The sequence below is a fragment of the Sus scrofa genome, chromosome 17, assembly GCF_000003025.6.
Source record: "Sus scrofa isolate TJ Tabasco breed Duroc chromosome 17, Sscrofa11.1, whole genome shotgun sequence".
Taxonomy (NCBI): Eukaryota; Metazoa; Chordata; class Mammalia; order Artiodactyla; family Suidae; genus Sus; species Sus scrofa.
Window position 1 is genome coordinate 60,956,610 of NC_010459.5, and position 13,820 is coordinate 60,970,429.

Sequence of the window (13,820 nt, forward strand, 5' to 3'; positions counted from 1 at the left end):
ACGTTCTGAATCCCTCTTAGAAACAAAAGCTCGCCCTTCTCCAGGGCTCTGTGCCCAGCAGTCTGAGAGGATGGCTCCCCCTCCAGGTGGGCTCAGCCCCTGCCTGGGCCGAGCGGGGCCCGCTGTGTCTCCCACTCTGCCCCGACACCCAGGTTCAGGAGATCTGGGTGGGGCCCAGGAACCAGCATTTATACGATGCTCCCAGGAGTGGCTCTTGACCTGTGGGACAGGCTGGTGGTTCTAACCCTTCGTGTGCATGAATGTCAACCCAAGAGGCTGTTAAGAGGAGGTCCCAGGCCCCATTCCCCAAAGCTCCGCATCAGCAGGCCTTGGGTGGCGCCCAGGAATCTGCATTTTTCACAAGCCTCGCTAGGATGCAGAAGCAGATGCTCTGAAGGTGGGGTGGGGTGGGGGTTCACAGGCAGACTCCCACTCCGACGGTCTGGGCTGTGGCCTGAGGGCCCCCCCGTGGGCGTCGGCGCTGCTGGTCGGAGCCCGTCCTCTGGGATCCGCAGGCCCGGATTTCAGACCGTCTCTTCCTCCTGCTCGGTGACTGCTCCCTGCTTGCTTCGCAGCAAGTCTGATAGACCAATGCTCTCTACTGGACTTGCATCAGCTACTGCAGGGTTTCTGAAATCGCATTCCTCAACACGCCAGCCCCATAAGACGGCCCACACTGTGCGCGGGGCTCCTCCGCAGATGAGTCTGGGGAAAAGCGCTCCCAGGCCAGGGGTGTAGGGCTCGGGGAGGACACTGGTCCCGAAGGGTCCCCCAGCCTCTGCCACCTCCCCCTGACGGGTGGGGGATGTGGGAAAGACACGGAGCCCACTCTGGAGTCCCGATGGCTCTGTGAGTTAATTCACACAAAGCCCCGCAAGGCTGGTTCGAGTCAGGAGGTACGGACCTGGTGTGCGAGTCACCGCGCACTTGAGCGGACTCCAGACTCTGAGACACTCGGAGGTAGGAAATGGGGAGATGTGTTTCCTGTGTTTGGGCCTCAGGACCCCCGCCCACACCACTTCTTTTTTTATTAAAGGGGCAGCAGTGTTTGCACTGAGCAGTTTTGGGGAGCACAGGAGAGCGAATGCTGGGTTCTGGGACGCCTCTGCTGAGAAAGGCCTACGTCATGCTCAGGACTTAGGAAGACAAAGGCAGGTCCCTGGCCACTCTCTGTGAGATCCCTCCACAGCGAGGAAGTGCCCAGAGAAAGGGGGGACGCGAGGGTCTTTGGGAGGTGTGAACACAGGGCTGGAACGTCTCCCAGCATGCCTTTGGGAGGATCTGTCTGGACACCCTCCCCGGGACAATGGATCTGTGCTTGAGCATAAATATGAGTTGGCACATCCAGTCCTGTGTATACAGGGCTCCCTGGTCCTACCCACCAGGCTGGGGACCCCCGAGGTACAGGCCAGGTGTGGCAGGCCACGCTGATGCTGTGTCCCTTTTCACTGTTGCAGTTAGAGGGTGAGAAACCGCAGGTGGCTCTCCGTTCTCACAGAGCTTACCCTGCTCCTCTTGAGTTCTCTAAAGCCTGGCTTCCTTTAGTCCAAGGCTAACACAGCAGGCCACCCGGCCCAGGCGCAAGGGTTCTGGGGCAGGGGAAGCCCGTGCCACAGCTTTCCTGCTCCCCTGCCCAAGCTGGCTCTGACCTTGGAGCTGAACAGCACACTCAATCTCCTTCCCCCTCTTTTGCAGCGTATTTCTTAAACCAGAACTAATGTATTCTGGACACAGAGCTTTCCAAACCAAGACAAAGAACATTTGAAATATCTGAGCAAAACAAAACTACTCTTCTTTAAATCTCCAAACCAAAAGGGAACGTGCAGAAACATTCACTCGTTACCCAAGCAGCACTATTTTTCATTTGACGATCCCTTAAAGAAGTGTCCCCTCAGTGCAGAAATCTTCCGAGGAGGAGCAGGGCAAAGGGACATTCCTGACGGCTCTTTGGCAGGGTGGGGGGTGGATTTCTGGCTTTCCCTTCCTGGAGCCTTTAACTTCTTTCTTGACTTCTCAGGCCTAATGTATTTTGATGCACGAACAGGACCAACTGCTTCCTTGGTCCTAGGGTGCAACACAGCCTAAGGACCAGGGCCCAGACTTGGAGCTTGCCCACACCCTGGGGGCAGGGGGTCTATGCAGGCTGCAGGCTGAAATACAGCTCTGGCCCTCTCCTCTGCCCTCTCCTAATGGGCTAACTCTTCAGGCTGACTTCTGAGACCGAGGACAAGAAGCTGGGCCTGCGTCAGGAGAGTTAGTGGGGAGACACCCGAAACGTACAGGATAGACGGTGGTGCCCACCCCCTCCGTGGGTCCAGGCAGCAGGGGCTCCCCATCCAGAAGAAGTACCCAGGATTTGGGAGCTACGATCCTCCTGCCTAGTTCAGTCCACACGCGCCACCCTTCTCCCCGCTTCGGCTGACATGGGTTTCAGACATGGGTCCTGTCCAGTATAAGTGGTATGGTGGAGCTGGGCGGCCGGGTGGGCACTTGAGGGGCGCGGGGGCTGGGTGCTGCTCAGGGGGCGCGGCGCCTTTAAGGCCCGCGTCAGGCCGAGCGAACGCAGGGGCCGGGCGGCGGGGCGGGGCCTCGGCGGGGCCGCCGCGCGGCTTCACCTGCAGTTCCGAGCGCGCGGAACAGAGGCGCGGGCGGCTGCGAGGCCGGCGGACGCACCGGCCCGAGGGAGCGCGCCGCCGGCCCGACTTGGCCTCGCTCCCGGAGCCGGGCGGCGGTCGCAGCGGCGCAGCCTGGCTGGAGGCGCGGGGCCCGCTCGAGCGGCGGCGGCGGCGATCGGAGCGGCGCGATAGGGGCGGCGGCAGGGAGCGGGCTCCGGACCCCGGGCATCGGGCGGGCGCCAGGGCGCGGCGCGGCGGGGAAGATGACCGCGGGCTCCGGCGTGTTTCTAGTGCTGCTCTCGCTCTCCGGCGCGCTCCGGGTAAGTTGCCATCTCCGTCCCGGCAGCTCGGAAGCCCAAGCAGCGCGGGGCCGCCCCCGGAGCCGGCGGGGCGCGCACTCGCCCAGCGGGGCTCTCCCGGGCTTCCCCGGCCCGCGCCGGGCGCCCCCGCCGCATGCAGCCGGCTCCCGCGCTCCACGAAGCCGCCTGCGATGGGCAGGAGCGCGGAGCCGCTGGAGCAGCAGGGAGCGGCGGTGTGGAGCGGGGTGTGGGTGTGGGTGTGGGTGTGTGGGGGACGCGGGAGCTCTGCCCCAGGAGGGACCTGCGAAGCATCCCTCAGCCGCCCCAGGTCCCTGGCCACAGCCTGGAGCTCGGCTCGCCCGCGCTGGGGCAGCCTGCCCGCTGGCGGAGCCGGCGCGCCCTCCATCGTCCGCTGGCCGCGCTCCTCGGAGTTGGTAAGCCCAGCCCGGGCCGGGGCTGCGGAAGAGGGGAGCTGGCAGCAGTGGGCCGGACATCAGGGTGCTGGGGACTGCCAGTCTGGCCGCCCGTGCTGGGGGCTGGGTACTCGCGGCGCGGCGCCGCCTCGGACCTGGTCTTCTGAGTGCTGGCGGGGACCGCAGATGCGGATGGGCAGTGGAGGTGGACCGCCGGGCACCCTCGCTGCCGACTCCCCGCGGCGCCGGCTGCAGCCAGTGTCCGGCGGGGCCGCAGCTGCTCGGAGCGCCAGGCAAGAGCTGGGTGAGATGCAGCCGGGAGCGCGGTCTAGGCGCCCGCCTTCTTTCTGCGGAGCCCCGCGAGCTCTGCCCCAGCCCTGCTCAGCGCCTGCTGGGTGCAGGGCCCTGGGGCTGCGAGCGGGCTGCGCCGGGGGGCGCCGTGGGGGAAAGCAGAGGGGCCGCGAGAGTCGCAGGAACCCCCTCTCGTGGCCGATCGGCCTCGCTGCTCCTCCCGGGCTGAGCTCTTGTAACCTCGGAAATAAACAAGTGCGGCGGCCCGAGGCCGGGTCTGAGGCTGCCGGGCGCTCGGGTGCGCTCGGCCCACGCCCGGGCGGGTGGAAACTTTCCTGGGCGACTTAGCGCCCCCCGCCCCCCGCCCCCGCGGCTTCGGTCCTGTTTGGAGCTTCTCTCCTGAGGCAACAGCCGCGGCTGGAGCTTTATCCGAGGACCGACCCCCGCGCCCTGCTCTCCCCCCGCTTGGTGCTTTTGGTCGGGGCGTCGGGGTCCCGGGAGCTCTGGGCTGGGCAGCCTCGGGGCGAGGGCGGGCAGGCGGCGGCGCGGCGGCGCGTTCCGCTCGGCAGCCCTGAGAAGGCGCGACCGCGGGGTGCGGGCTGCGCCCCTGCTGCCTGCCTCGCCGGGAGCCAGCGCCGCGGCGCTCCTTCTCCTGTGGCAGGGCGGGCTCCCCCTTGGCACAGGCTGTCTCTCCTTCCTTTTTCCATCCCCACTCGGCTGACCTGTAGCTGCCACTCCCTGCAGCCTGGGAGGGGCCCTCTGCCCACCCCCACTCTTGCCTGCCCTCTGGGTGCCCAGGGTCTAGACCTCCCACTGGGCCAAAGCCCGGGGTGCTCCGGAGGGCAGGATAAGCGGGATTCCCCCCTTTCCCGTCAGGCAAGGGTGCTCCCTGGCTTGGGTAAGCGCGGACAAGCTCCTGGAACTGGAGGAGAGGACCGAGGATGGAACGCGCCCGCCTCCCAGCAGCCTCCTCGGGAGCAGAGTCTGGGAGGATCTCCTTTCGCGCTCTGCTCCCCTCCTTCCTCCCCACCACAGCCTGCTGGTCCGCCCCTAGAAGCCTGAGCCTGGGGGCGGGAGGGGTGAGACCGGCGCCCGGCTGGCCTCCTCCTCTGGGCCCTCCGTGGCCAACCCCTGGCTCTCCTGGCTCCTCCTAAGGGACGGTCCTCAGACCTTCCCTCTGCCACTTGCCAGGGAGGCGGGGACAGGCCCTCGGCCTTGCCATCAGCCGGCCTTCCCTCCCTGCAGCGGCCCCGGTCCCTAACAGGGAGAGCACAGCAGCCGAGCCCGCCTGGGTGGAGGCAGCCGGAGCCCCTGCACTCAGCAGGCCCTACTGCACTCTGGGGGTGGGATTTCTGTGGACTTGGGTGTATGCTAACCAATTTGGTTTCCCTTCTCAGGCCCACAATGGGGGTCTCACTGCCAGGGAGACCTGCAAGGCTGGATTCTCTGAAGACGACTACACAGCATTAATCTCCCAAAACATTCTGGAAGGAGAGAAGGTCCTCAAAGGTAAGGCAGACGTGGACATGAAATGGCAGCCCGTGCTCTGGACCAGGGAAACTGTGTCGCCCATGGGGGCCGGGCCGGGCTGGCTGTGGGCCAGGCTCTGTGCAAAGCGACCCGGGAGAGGTGGGTGGAGGCGCAGCTCGGTCGACCTCAGTGGCCTTTCGCATCACAGGTGAATGATTTAGCGTCCCTGTCACTTCTGAGTGAGGTGAATCATTTCCTGGGCAACAAACTGTTATTCGGGTGTAACGTCACCCCGATATGTGCAGGGAGACTTTGTTACCAAGGGTTTTTGTGTATGAAATTCTGGCTTCTTAAGTGATCCCGGCTTCGAAGGGCCTGGGAGAGCAGACGATGCTGTGAGGGCGCAGTGAATGAGCCCGCAGACCTTCTGTTCACACGTGTGGCACTCGTTCCCATGACGGGCCCACTGACAACAAGGAGACACCGCGGCAGGAGGGACCCGATCCTGAGCTTTATCCTAACTGCAGGCCGATACCCACATCTGTGATGGGCAGCCAGGGGTGGCTTCGACACTCAAATGACAACAAGAGCTCATTCTGCATCCCTCTCAAGACAAACTAATTCAACCTTTTATTTGCACGGGAGGGGGGATACATCAGCTCTTTGGTTCTTGAGATTCCCAAGCGGCCCCGCGCACACCTCGCCTCCCCCCCCCCACCCCCGCATCAGTTTCTCAGCAGCAGCTGGGTTTGGAGGGAACAAACTTCAGTGAAAGCATCAAAGCTAAGTTTCCACAGTCACAACAGGACCATGCTCAGCCTGTGGTCTTTCTTCCCAGTTTTCCCTGAAGCACCGACGGCCGATCCTTCGGGTGGCGGGGAGGCGGGGTGGTGTCAGACCCTCTCCATAGAGACAGCTTGTTGGTACACTGTGTGTGCCTGGATCTATGAATCATGATCTTATTTAGAACTGAATGCAACTTTTCTTATGTATTTGCTGTCGTCTGAGTTTACTGTCAAAATAGGGATATGATACTATTGACTGTTTCCCTGATGATCAACCCCCCTGCCCCAAACAAAGCAACCTCTTGGCAGTTGGCCTAGAATGAGGGTGTGTGGGACGAGAGGGTGTATGGGTGAGAGTTCTCCAGCCATGTTCTGTTAACTGCATGGTGCATGCCATCTTAGAGCTGGAAGGGGTAGACGGTCTTTGAGGAGCTGGGTGTATGAGCATCACTGCGTGCCCACAGAGAAGGCCCGGAGGAGGCTGTCAAACTCAGTGCATCGTACGGCAGGCAAAACAGGAGCAGCTCGTGGAGGTCCTGCTGTTTGCATGTCCCGAGGCGTCCTCGCCCCCTCCCTGGTATGGAGCTGAGCTTGCTAAGATCTTAAGGTATCAGTGTTACTCAGGAACGTGAGAAAAAGAACCTCTATTTTTGCGATGGCAGGTGCTACCTACTATGGAAGAGAATGGTAGATTCTCAGACTGTTCACAAGGAGGTGTGCGATGTCCAACCTCTCCTCTCTCCCCGGGTGGACTGTGTGGCCCAGCCCACTGGGTGGAAGGGGAAATCTGTTCTCAGGGACAGAGGAGGTTTATGGCTTAGAAATAACTGTACACACATGGAGGCAAAAGCTAACACTGCACACCCTCCACCAGGGCAGATAAAAATCTCTCTCCGGGGAAAACCTGGCAAACCACAGACCACGGTGAAGACGTGTGCGTGTCGAAAATAAACAAGTGGCGCGATATTTCTATTGTGCTGGTAGGAACCATGTTAAGTAGATGATTTCTCCTTATAATTGAGCTCTTCCAATGGAGGGAGCTTAACCTTAATTGGACGAGCGAAGCTTCACAGAGTGGAGTCACCGTTTTATTCTAACGACGCCGTGAGCCATTAACGACTGCTTAGTGGTGCCTTCTCTTTGCCTGAGTCAGCTTACCAGCAGCCCCAAACACCCAGACTCCAGAAGGAGAGATTTGTTACACAGTAATTAACGTGTTTATGATAAATGGATGGAAGAAGTGTCGTGGCATTTTGTTTTATGTCTAAATGAAAAGCATTTGCATTCTCAAATTTTCATGCTAATTAGGTCTAAAATAGTTTTCGCCAATAGGGTGGCAAAACACTGTGGTATCTAGAACCTTGAGTGGCGGCGCCACTACTTACGGCACGTGGGGGCCTGTTTAGTGGACATGCGGTTCCTACATCACCCTCCGTGCTGCGTTTTCTGGCTGTGCTCTTCCCGCGAGCATCAAAGGTGACGGCATGTGCTCCTGCACGGCCCACTGATGGCTGTGACCACTGGCGCACGGTCACATCTAAAACAGGAGGGTGAGGCCGCTTTCCTGGGGCTAAAGCAGAGTGCTCTCCCCGCCACAGTGTAGCGCGGGGCGGTGACCAGGCTGGTGTCTCTTTCTCTGCTCTCTTAATAATTAAGTCAGCCCGGCCCGAGGCTGCAGCTGATGTGCTCACCTGCATCGCTCCCTCCTCCGGGCAGAATTCTGGGCAAACCCAAACCAGCAAAAGCCCAGGAACGTGGGAGAGAGAGGGGTGGCTTCCTGGGCACCTGGCAGGCGGGGGTCATTGCTGCTCTCACCCCTGGGGAGGAGGGCGAGGCTGTCTGCTGGGCCAGAGGGAGGGAGCTCCGCCCACCGTCCACAAGTTCAGATCATGCAGAACGAGGAGCTTTGTTTCTGAGGACTTCGTTTAAGGAGAGCCTCAGAGAAGCCTTCCGGCTCCCAGATCCCCGGGAGCTTAGGGCCACCCTGTGCCCTCACTCACTTGGCTTCCTCACGGCAGAATTTACATGATCTGGTCCATCATCTCTCTCACCGAACCCATAAGGCTCATGAGGGCAGCAGCCCTGTCTCTCTGGTTTAACATTTAGAATGTTCTTGGCCAACAGCGTAAGACACAATTCACAGACTCGTGAGTGGATGGGGTGAATTTCTGCCACATAACCGTGAAGAGGGAGGTAGGTGGTCAGGGCTGGAGCAGCAGGTCGGCAGCACCATGTCATGCCTAATCTTTATTTGTATCATTCAATCATCTGTAGTTTAATCAGCCATCATTTGCTGCCTCATGATTACACACTGGCTGCTGTGGCTCCAGGCATTGCATTTGCGTTCAGAGCAAGCAAGAAAAAGGAGGGAGTAGTGGCACTATGTGCAAGGCTTCCCTGTATCAGGAAAGCAGTAGCTTCCTCAGAGCCCTTGCAGGCGTTCTCGTGGGTGAGAAGGAGGTCGCGCGCCACTCCCGGTGGAAAGAGGTGGGGAGGGGCCGGCAAGCAGAGAGTCGCATGGTCTGACCGAGATGTGCTACGACCCACCACCGGCTAGATGCGTGAACTGCTGTGTGGAGCAGGGCTGGGGGTCTGATTTAGGAAGGAAGAAGGGAGACGGGTGCGCGGAGGCGAGCATCGGGCTCTGTCACGTAGGGGTTCCCGGGCTGCCAGCGCCCCACCTGAAGCAGAGTAACAGGCCAGGCACTGTGGAGCCAGCAACTCATTCGTGAACCAGGGCACACCGTGGCGGGGGCGGCGGAGGAGACCAAATGCACACAGGTGTCTGGAAGCTGCGTCTGTGTGACGAGCGTGGCCAGAAGCACATCATCTTGCCTTTACAAGTGTGTTGAAAACAGCCTCTTTTCCCTCCGCTGTGAAGACAGGTAACTCTTGCCAGGGCAGAAGGCATCGCTGGATGCCTGGGCCGGAAGCGAGGCAGGTGTGACCACGCCACCCAACCCAGTGTTGTGCCTGCCTCGTGGGGCGGAGGGTGTGCAACCAGCACTGGCAAAGGCGGTCAGGAACGAGCCGGGAAACGCCGCCTCTGGCGCTCCTGCGCATGCCCTGCACCAGCCACAGGCAGGCGGGAGCTGCTGCGAACGTTCCAATAAACGGACAACCAACCTCGTGTGCGGAGAATCGCTAGACACACGGCAAGCCGCCTGTCCAACACCCATTCCCTCCCCCTTCCTTCCCCACAAAACCGCTTCCTGGTCCGTTTGGCTCACACTGAGCCCTGTTTAATGCGCTCACACCTCTAGTAGACTCTCAGAGTGAGGTGGCAATGCAGCCCTTTCCCTGGTCCGTGGGCTCTTACTAGGATGTTCCATTAGATGAGACATCTGGGAAAGGGGAGTTTTCTTCTTTTCTGGACGAAGAGGAAGAGGCGCTGCTGGCCAGGCCTTCTGCCTTCTGCCCTTTGCCCTCTTTCTCCTGCCTGGAATGTCGGCTTGACGTCTAGGGCAGAGCAGCCATCTTGCGACTATGAGGATGGTGGCGCAAGCACTGGATCCCAGGGGGCATCCTTGAATAACGGCAGACCTCTAGACTCACTGCCCCTTGGGAGATGAGAAAAACAAGGGTAAAACATCGCAGCTGAGTTTCTTGCGACTCGCAGCCCAAGGCAGTCCCTGACTTGGGGGAAACAAGAGCTGTGCGTGCCAGTGCGTGCCTGTCCTCCCACACTCTGCCCTGAGCCTCTACCCATCCTTTGTTCCTTGGGCCTTGGTCTCATCCTTGCTCTAGTGGCCCTCTGGTCCTTTGTAAGTTAGTATCTACGTCCAGCACACTGGACTGCAGGGAGCATGTCTGCGCACTCAGTAGACATTTGTTGAAGAGAAGAAGTGAATAGTCATAACTTCAGATTCTCTCCTGGGCCAGGAAATGACGGAATCAGTAAGATACACCAAGCCAGGGCTGTCTGTCTGGCCTGCCCATCACAGAATGTGGACTCTCCCCTGGCTCTCTCAGCCCCCCTTTTCAGGAAGCCAGATTACACACTGGGACTCTTGGGCTCACAAAGAAGTGGAGGAGAGTGGGGGTGAGGCGGGACCGGGCCCCGGCAGATGACTCTGGCGTTGCTTGCTCTAGAAGCCAGAGGAAGCTCCTGAAAGCACCCCCCCCCACTGCCTCCTGTGGGTGGTACCTTGGGGTGCCTCGAGAAGGAGCATCCAGAGCCCGTGGTAGAGACCAGGGGCCCCTCTGCTATCTTCAGGGCTGGCCCTGCTTTTCGGGGGCCAGCGGTGTTCTGGGGTTTCTCAGCAGCCTTTCCCTGCTGTCGTTTTACCTGGTCGCAGAGTGAAGAGGTTTAGAGAGGGAAATTTACATGCTTAGAAAGTGGCTTCTGTCAGGTAAGAGGGACGGCCAGCATGGTGAGAACACACGGAAAGCCTGCTTTGTGTGCTGCCCACAGGCCACAGCTCACGCAGAGGGAGGGCCCTGAGGTTTCAATCCAAAAAGAGGCCAAGGCCTTCAGTGCCGGCACTGGGCCACCATGACCCCACATGGGCCTGTGCCATGCCGCCCCCCGCAGCCAGTCCACACTGAGTCCCTAGGCGACGGAGCAGGAGCGGCCCCTGGCACCCTCCAACCTCTGCCCCTCTCATCGCCCGTCATCAAGGAAGAATCCTCATGGCAGAAGGCGCGCTCCCGTCAGACGCGAGGATGACGGGCTCATCCACGCTGCCCCTTCGAGAGTGAGAGTTTCGAATTTCAGAAACATGTATCCCAACAGTCTTAAGATGAGGAATACGAGGCTCTGTGTAATTACACTGTCACGCGGAGTCCCAGCAAGATGCTGTGCTGGCCTCTGCCTACATCTCCGTAACCTTCACAAACGTCTCTCTGGGGAGGTGACATCACTGCCATTGTAAAAGGACCAGAAACTGGCGATTGTGGAGGTTGAGACTGGTCCAAAGGCACACATGTCACTCTGTTTTCCCGCTGTGTCCAGACCCACGCCTCCAACTCATTTGCACCCCCTGTAACGGGCACGGAGGTGGTTTCTAGAGCACTCGCATTATACTCAGACAGGAGAACACCCCAGATGTTCAGAGCCCCGTCATAAAATCGGCAGTTACAGGCATTCAGAATGAGAACCGGCGACCCACGCAAGCCCAGCGTAGCCAGGAGTGCTTGATGCAGTCGCTGACGTGTGAGGCCCATCTGAGGTGGGTGCAGACTTGGGGACACCTGGGTTTGCAGAACTAGCCCTGGGGTTAGAAGAGCCGGGATTCTGCGATGGAACAGGAGTTTGATTCCAGGCGTCCTGGGGCGGCCCCTCCCTCGGGCTTCCGACCCTGCCGGAGCCCAGGGGACACAGCAGAAAGCCACAAGGAGGCCGGCTGTCCTGGACACTGGACGGATCAGCTGGGGGCTGGTCGAGGCACAGGAAGGACTGTCCTCGTGAACTGCTCCTGCTTTGGCGCGGCGCCTGGGGCCAGTGAGGAGGCTCAGGATCAGGATCCCGGGAAAAGCCGAGGACTCTGGTCTGCGGGAGGCCGCCCACCTGCCCGGCCCGGCTGGGGCCTGCGCGGAGGGAGGGCCCTCTGTCTGCAGGGGGTCCTTCTGCCTGGGCCTGGGGTCCTGGGTGCTTGCACGGGCCTCCAATTCTAGGTCTCTGAGTGCCTCCCCCTCCCTCCCTGCTCCCCTCTTCTTTGGAGTGTGCAGAAGCCAGAAGCAACCCCACACGGAGAGCGAGTGAGGAAGCCAGCGCTCTCCTTTTCAAAGAAGGTTCCTGTTATTCTTTTTGAAAGAGCAGCTTTACTCAAAGTGAACTCCGCGTACCAGGCACCAGAAGCCAAGTGCCGTTGCTCCCGTCGAGGGAGAGACCGCTGCCCCCAGGGCGCTCTTGCACGACCTCCCGGCACTTGCTTTCTCTTCCCGCCTTCAGAGGGGACTGGGGTCCAAGATGGGCTGGTGATCGTGCTGCTTTGTTTCCGCTCAGAATGGCAATGACTTTTTGCCCAGGCTCCAGGCTGCCCTCTCCTGGTTGACTCTGGTACTGTCTCGGCCAGCTCCCCCCACCCCCGCCCCCACCCTTCTTAAAACAAGAGAAGGAAACCTACTTAATTTTATCTTTGAGGAGCATAGGCTCCCCAAGGCCACTTCCCCTCCAGCCTCCAGCAGGGGCACACCAGTGTTTCTGGAGGACTTACCACATGCTGATGTGTGCTCCCATTTAAAGCCTTCAAGACACCCACAGCTCAGGGCAGTGAAAGGGCCAGGCCCCAGGCCACCTGGCTGCTGTGCTGGAGGTCTGGATGCTCCCTGACGGTCCACCTCCCACACTGCCTTCTCCAGGGAAGAATCTGCTTACACTGTGGATCGTATTTGCTTCTCAGTGTGCTACAAATGACTGTACCGTACCGCACCCGCTTGAAAGACGCAACTTTCTTAGTTTGCTGTTCTGGACGTCAGAATCCGGTACGGGTGCCCTGGGCTAAAATCCAGGGGTGGGCAGGCTGGTTCCTTCTGGGGGGTCCGGGGAGCGTCGTGTCCTGACTTTTCGGCCCCACCGCTGTCCTTGGCTCACGGCCCCTTCCCCCTTCCTCACGCCAGGACCGGCGCACCTCCACGGCCGCATCGCCTTTGCTGACGGTCCCTTCTGCTCATGAGGACCCTGTGACGAGTCCCTGGGTGACCAGGTCACCTCTCATCTCAGATCCTCACGGTGACCACATCGGCACAGGCCTTCGCCCTAAGTCACGGGTTGGGAAGGCCTATTTGCATCGACGGCTGCAGCCCCCACGTGGCCCTCACCCCCTCCCACCTCGTCCCGGGAGCTCCCACCTATCCAGGGTCTGTAATTAGGACTCCGGTTGGCAGCTTCTTCCAGGGGCCTGAGACTGGGATTGGCCACTTTGGAGACCGAAGGGTGAACGGCAGCTGCAAAGCCCGAAGCGGCTTCGGATCTGGCTGCTTTAACTGGGCCTTGTTTGGCTTCACTGTGTTTTCTTGCTGACAGCGTATGGGGATTTAGGGAGGATTAAGGTAAACCCTCAGCGACAGATAAACATCCACAAGGTGGGAGTGCACCCCGCCTGGCCTGCAGGAGGAAGGTCCTGCTGGAGGGGGGCCACCTGCTCAGGGAGAAGCCGCAGCTTTCTTGCCTGGAACTGATGCACTTTCCATTTGGAACGCAGTTTAGTCAAGGGCCAGCCCCGGGGTGCGGGTGTGGACCCGTCTGTCCCGGAAGGGGGCCCTTGCTCTCCTTGTCTCTGAGCCAGATGGAGAGCCCAGCTCATAGGGATCCTGCTCAGGAACCTGCACCTGCTTGTGTGTCTGACCCGGAGAAATGTCGGATTTTCGTCTTGCGTTGGCTTTGGCTGCCCAAACCTGAGTGTGAGCACCGTCGAGGCTCATCTGCCTGCAAAGCCCAGAGACGCCTTGGGGTGCACGTGTGCTGAGCACGTGTGCTGTGCAGGGAGCACTTGGGGGAGAGGAGCAGAACAGGCGCTCCCTTCCCTGGGCCTCGGTCTCCCTATCTGCAAAGGGGCAGGAAGTCCAGGTGTGGTCCAGGAACTGGCTTCCGGGAGGACACAGACCCGGCGGGCCCCTCCCCTCCTTTGGATGGTGGCCCCAAAAGATACATCACCCCAGAACCTGTGTATGCGACCATATCTGGAGAAACGAAGGGTCTTTGTGGGATTAACTGAGTGAAGGATCTCGAGATGAGATTACCTGGATTATCTGCAGCCCTACGTCCAATGACAAGTGTCCTCGTAGGAGAGAGAAGAGGAGAAGCCATGTGACGAAGAAGGCAGAGCCTGAAGGGATACGACTACAAGCCAAGGATGCCTGGGACACCAGGAACAGAAAGAGGCAGGAAGGACCTCCCCTGGAGCCTCTGGAGGGAGCACAGTGCTGCTGACCCCCGACTTGAGACGTCCATCCTCCAGAACCTCAAGAGGACAACTTTTTGCTATTTTAAACCATCATCAAGTT

The 13,820-nt window shown here is 60.1% G+C and overlaps 1 protein-coding gene across 1 annotated transcript in view; it reads left to right on the forward strand.

Annotated features, from left to right (window-relative positions):
* CDH4 (cadherin 4) overlaps nt 2,627–13,820 on the forward strand; it is a 494,919-nt gene continuing 483,725 nt past the window's right edge. Inside the window, exons 1-2 of the mRNA XM_021078205.1 lie at nt 2,627–2,935; nt 5,016–5,127. Of these exons, the coding sequence (XP_020933864.1) occupies nt 2,879–2,935; nt 5,016–5,127 (169 nt within the window). The 5' untranslated portion in view covers nt 2,627–2,878. The remainder of the gene's footprint in view (nt 2,936–5,015; nt 5,128–13,820) is intronic.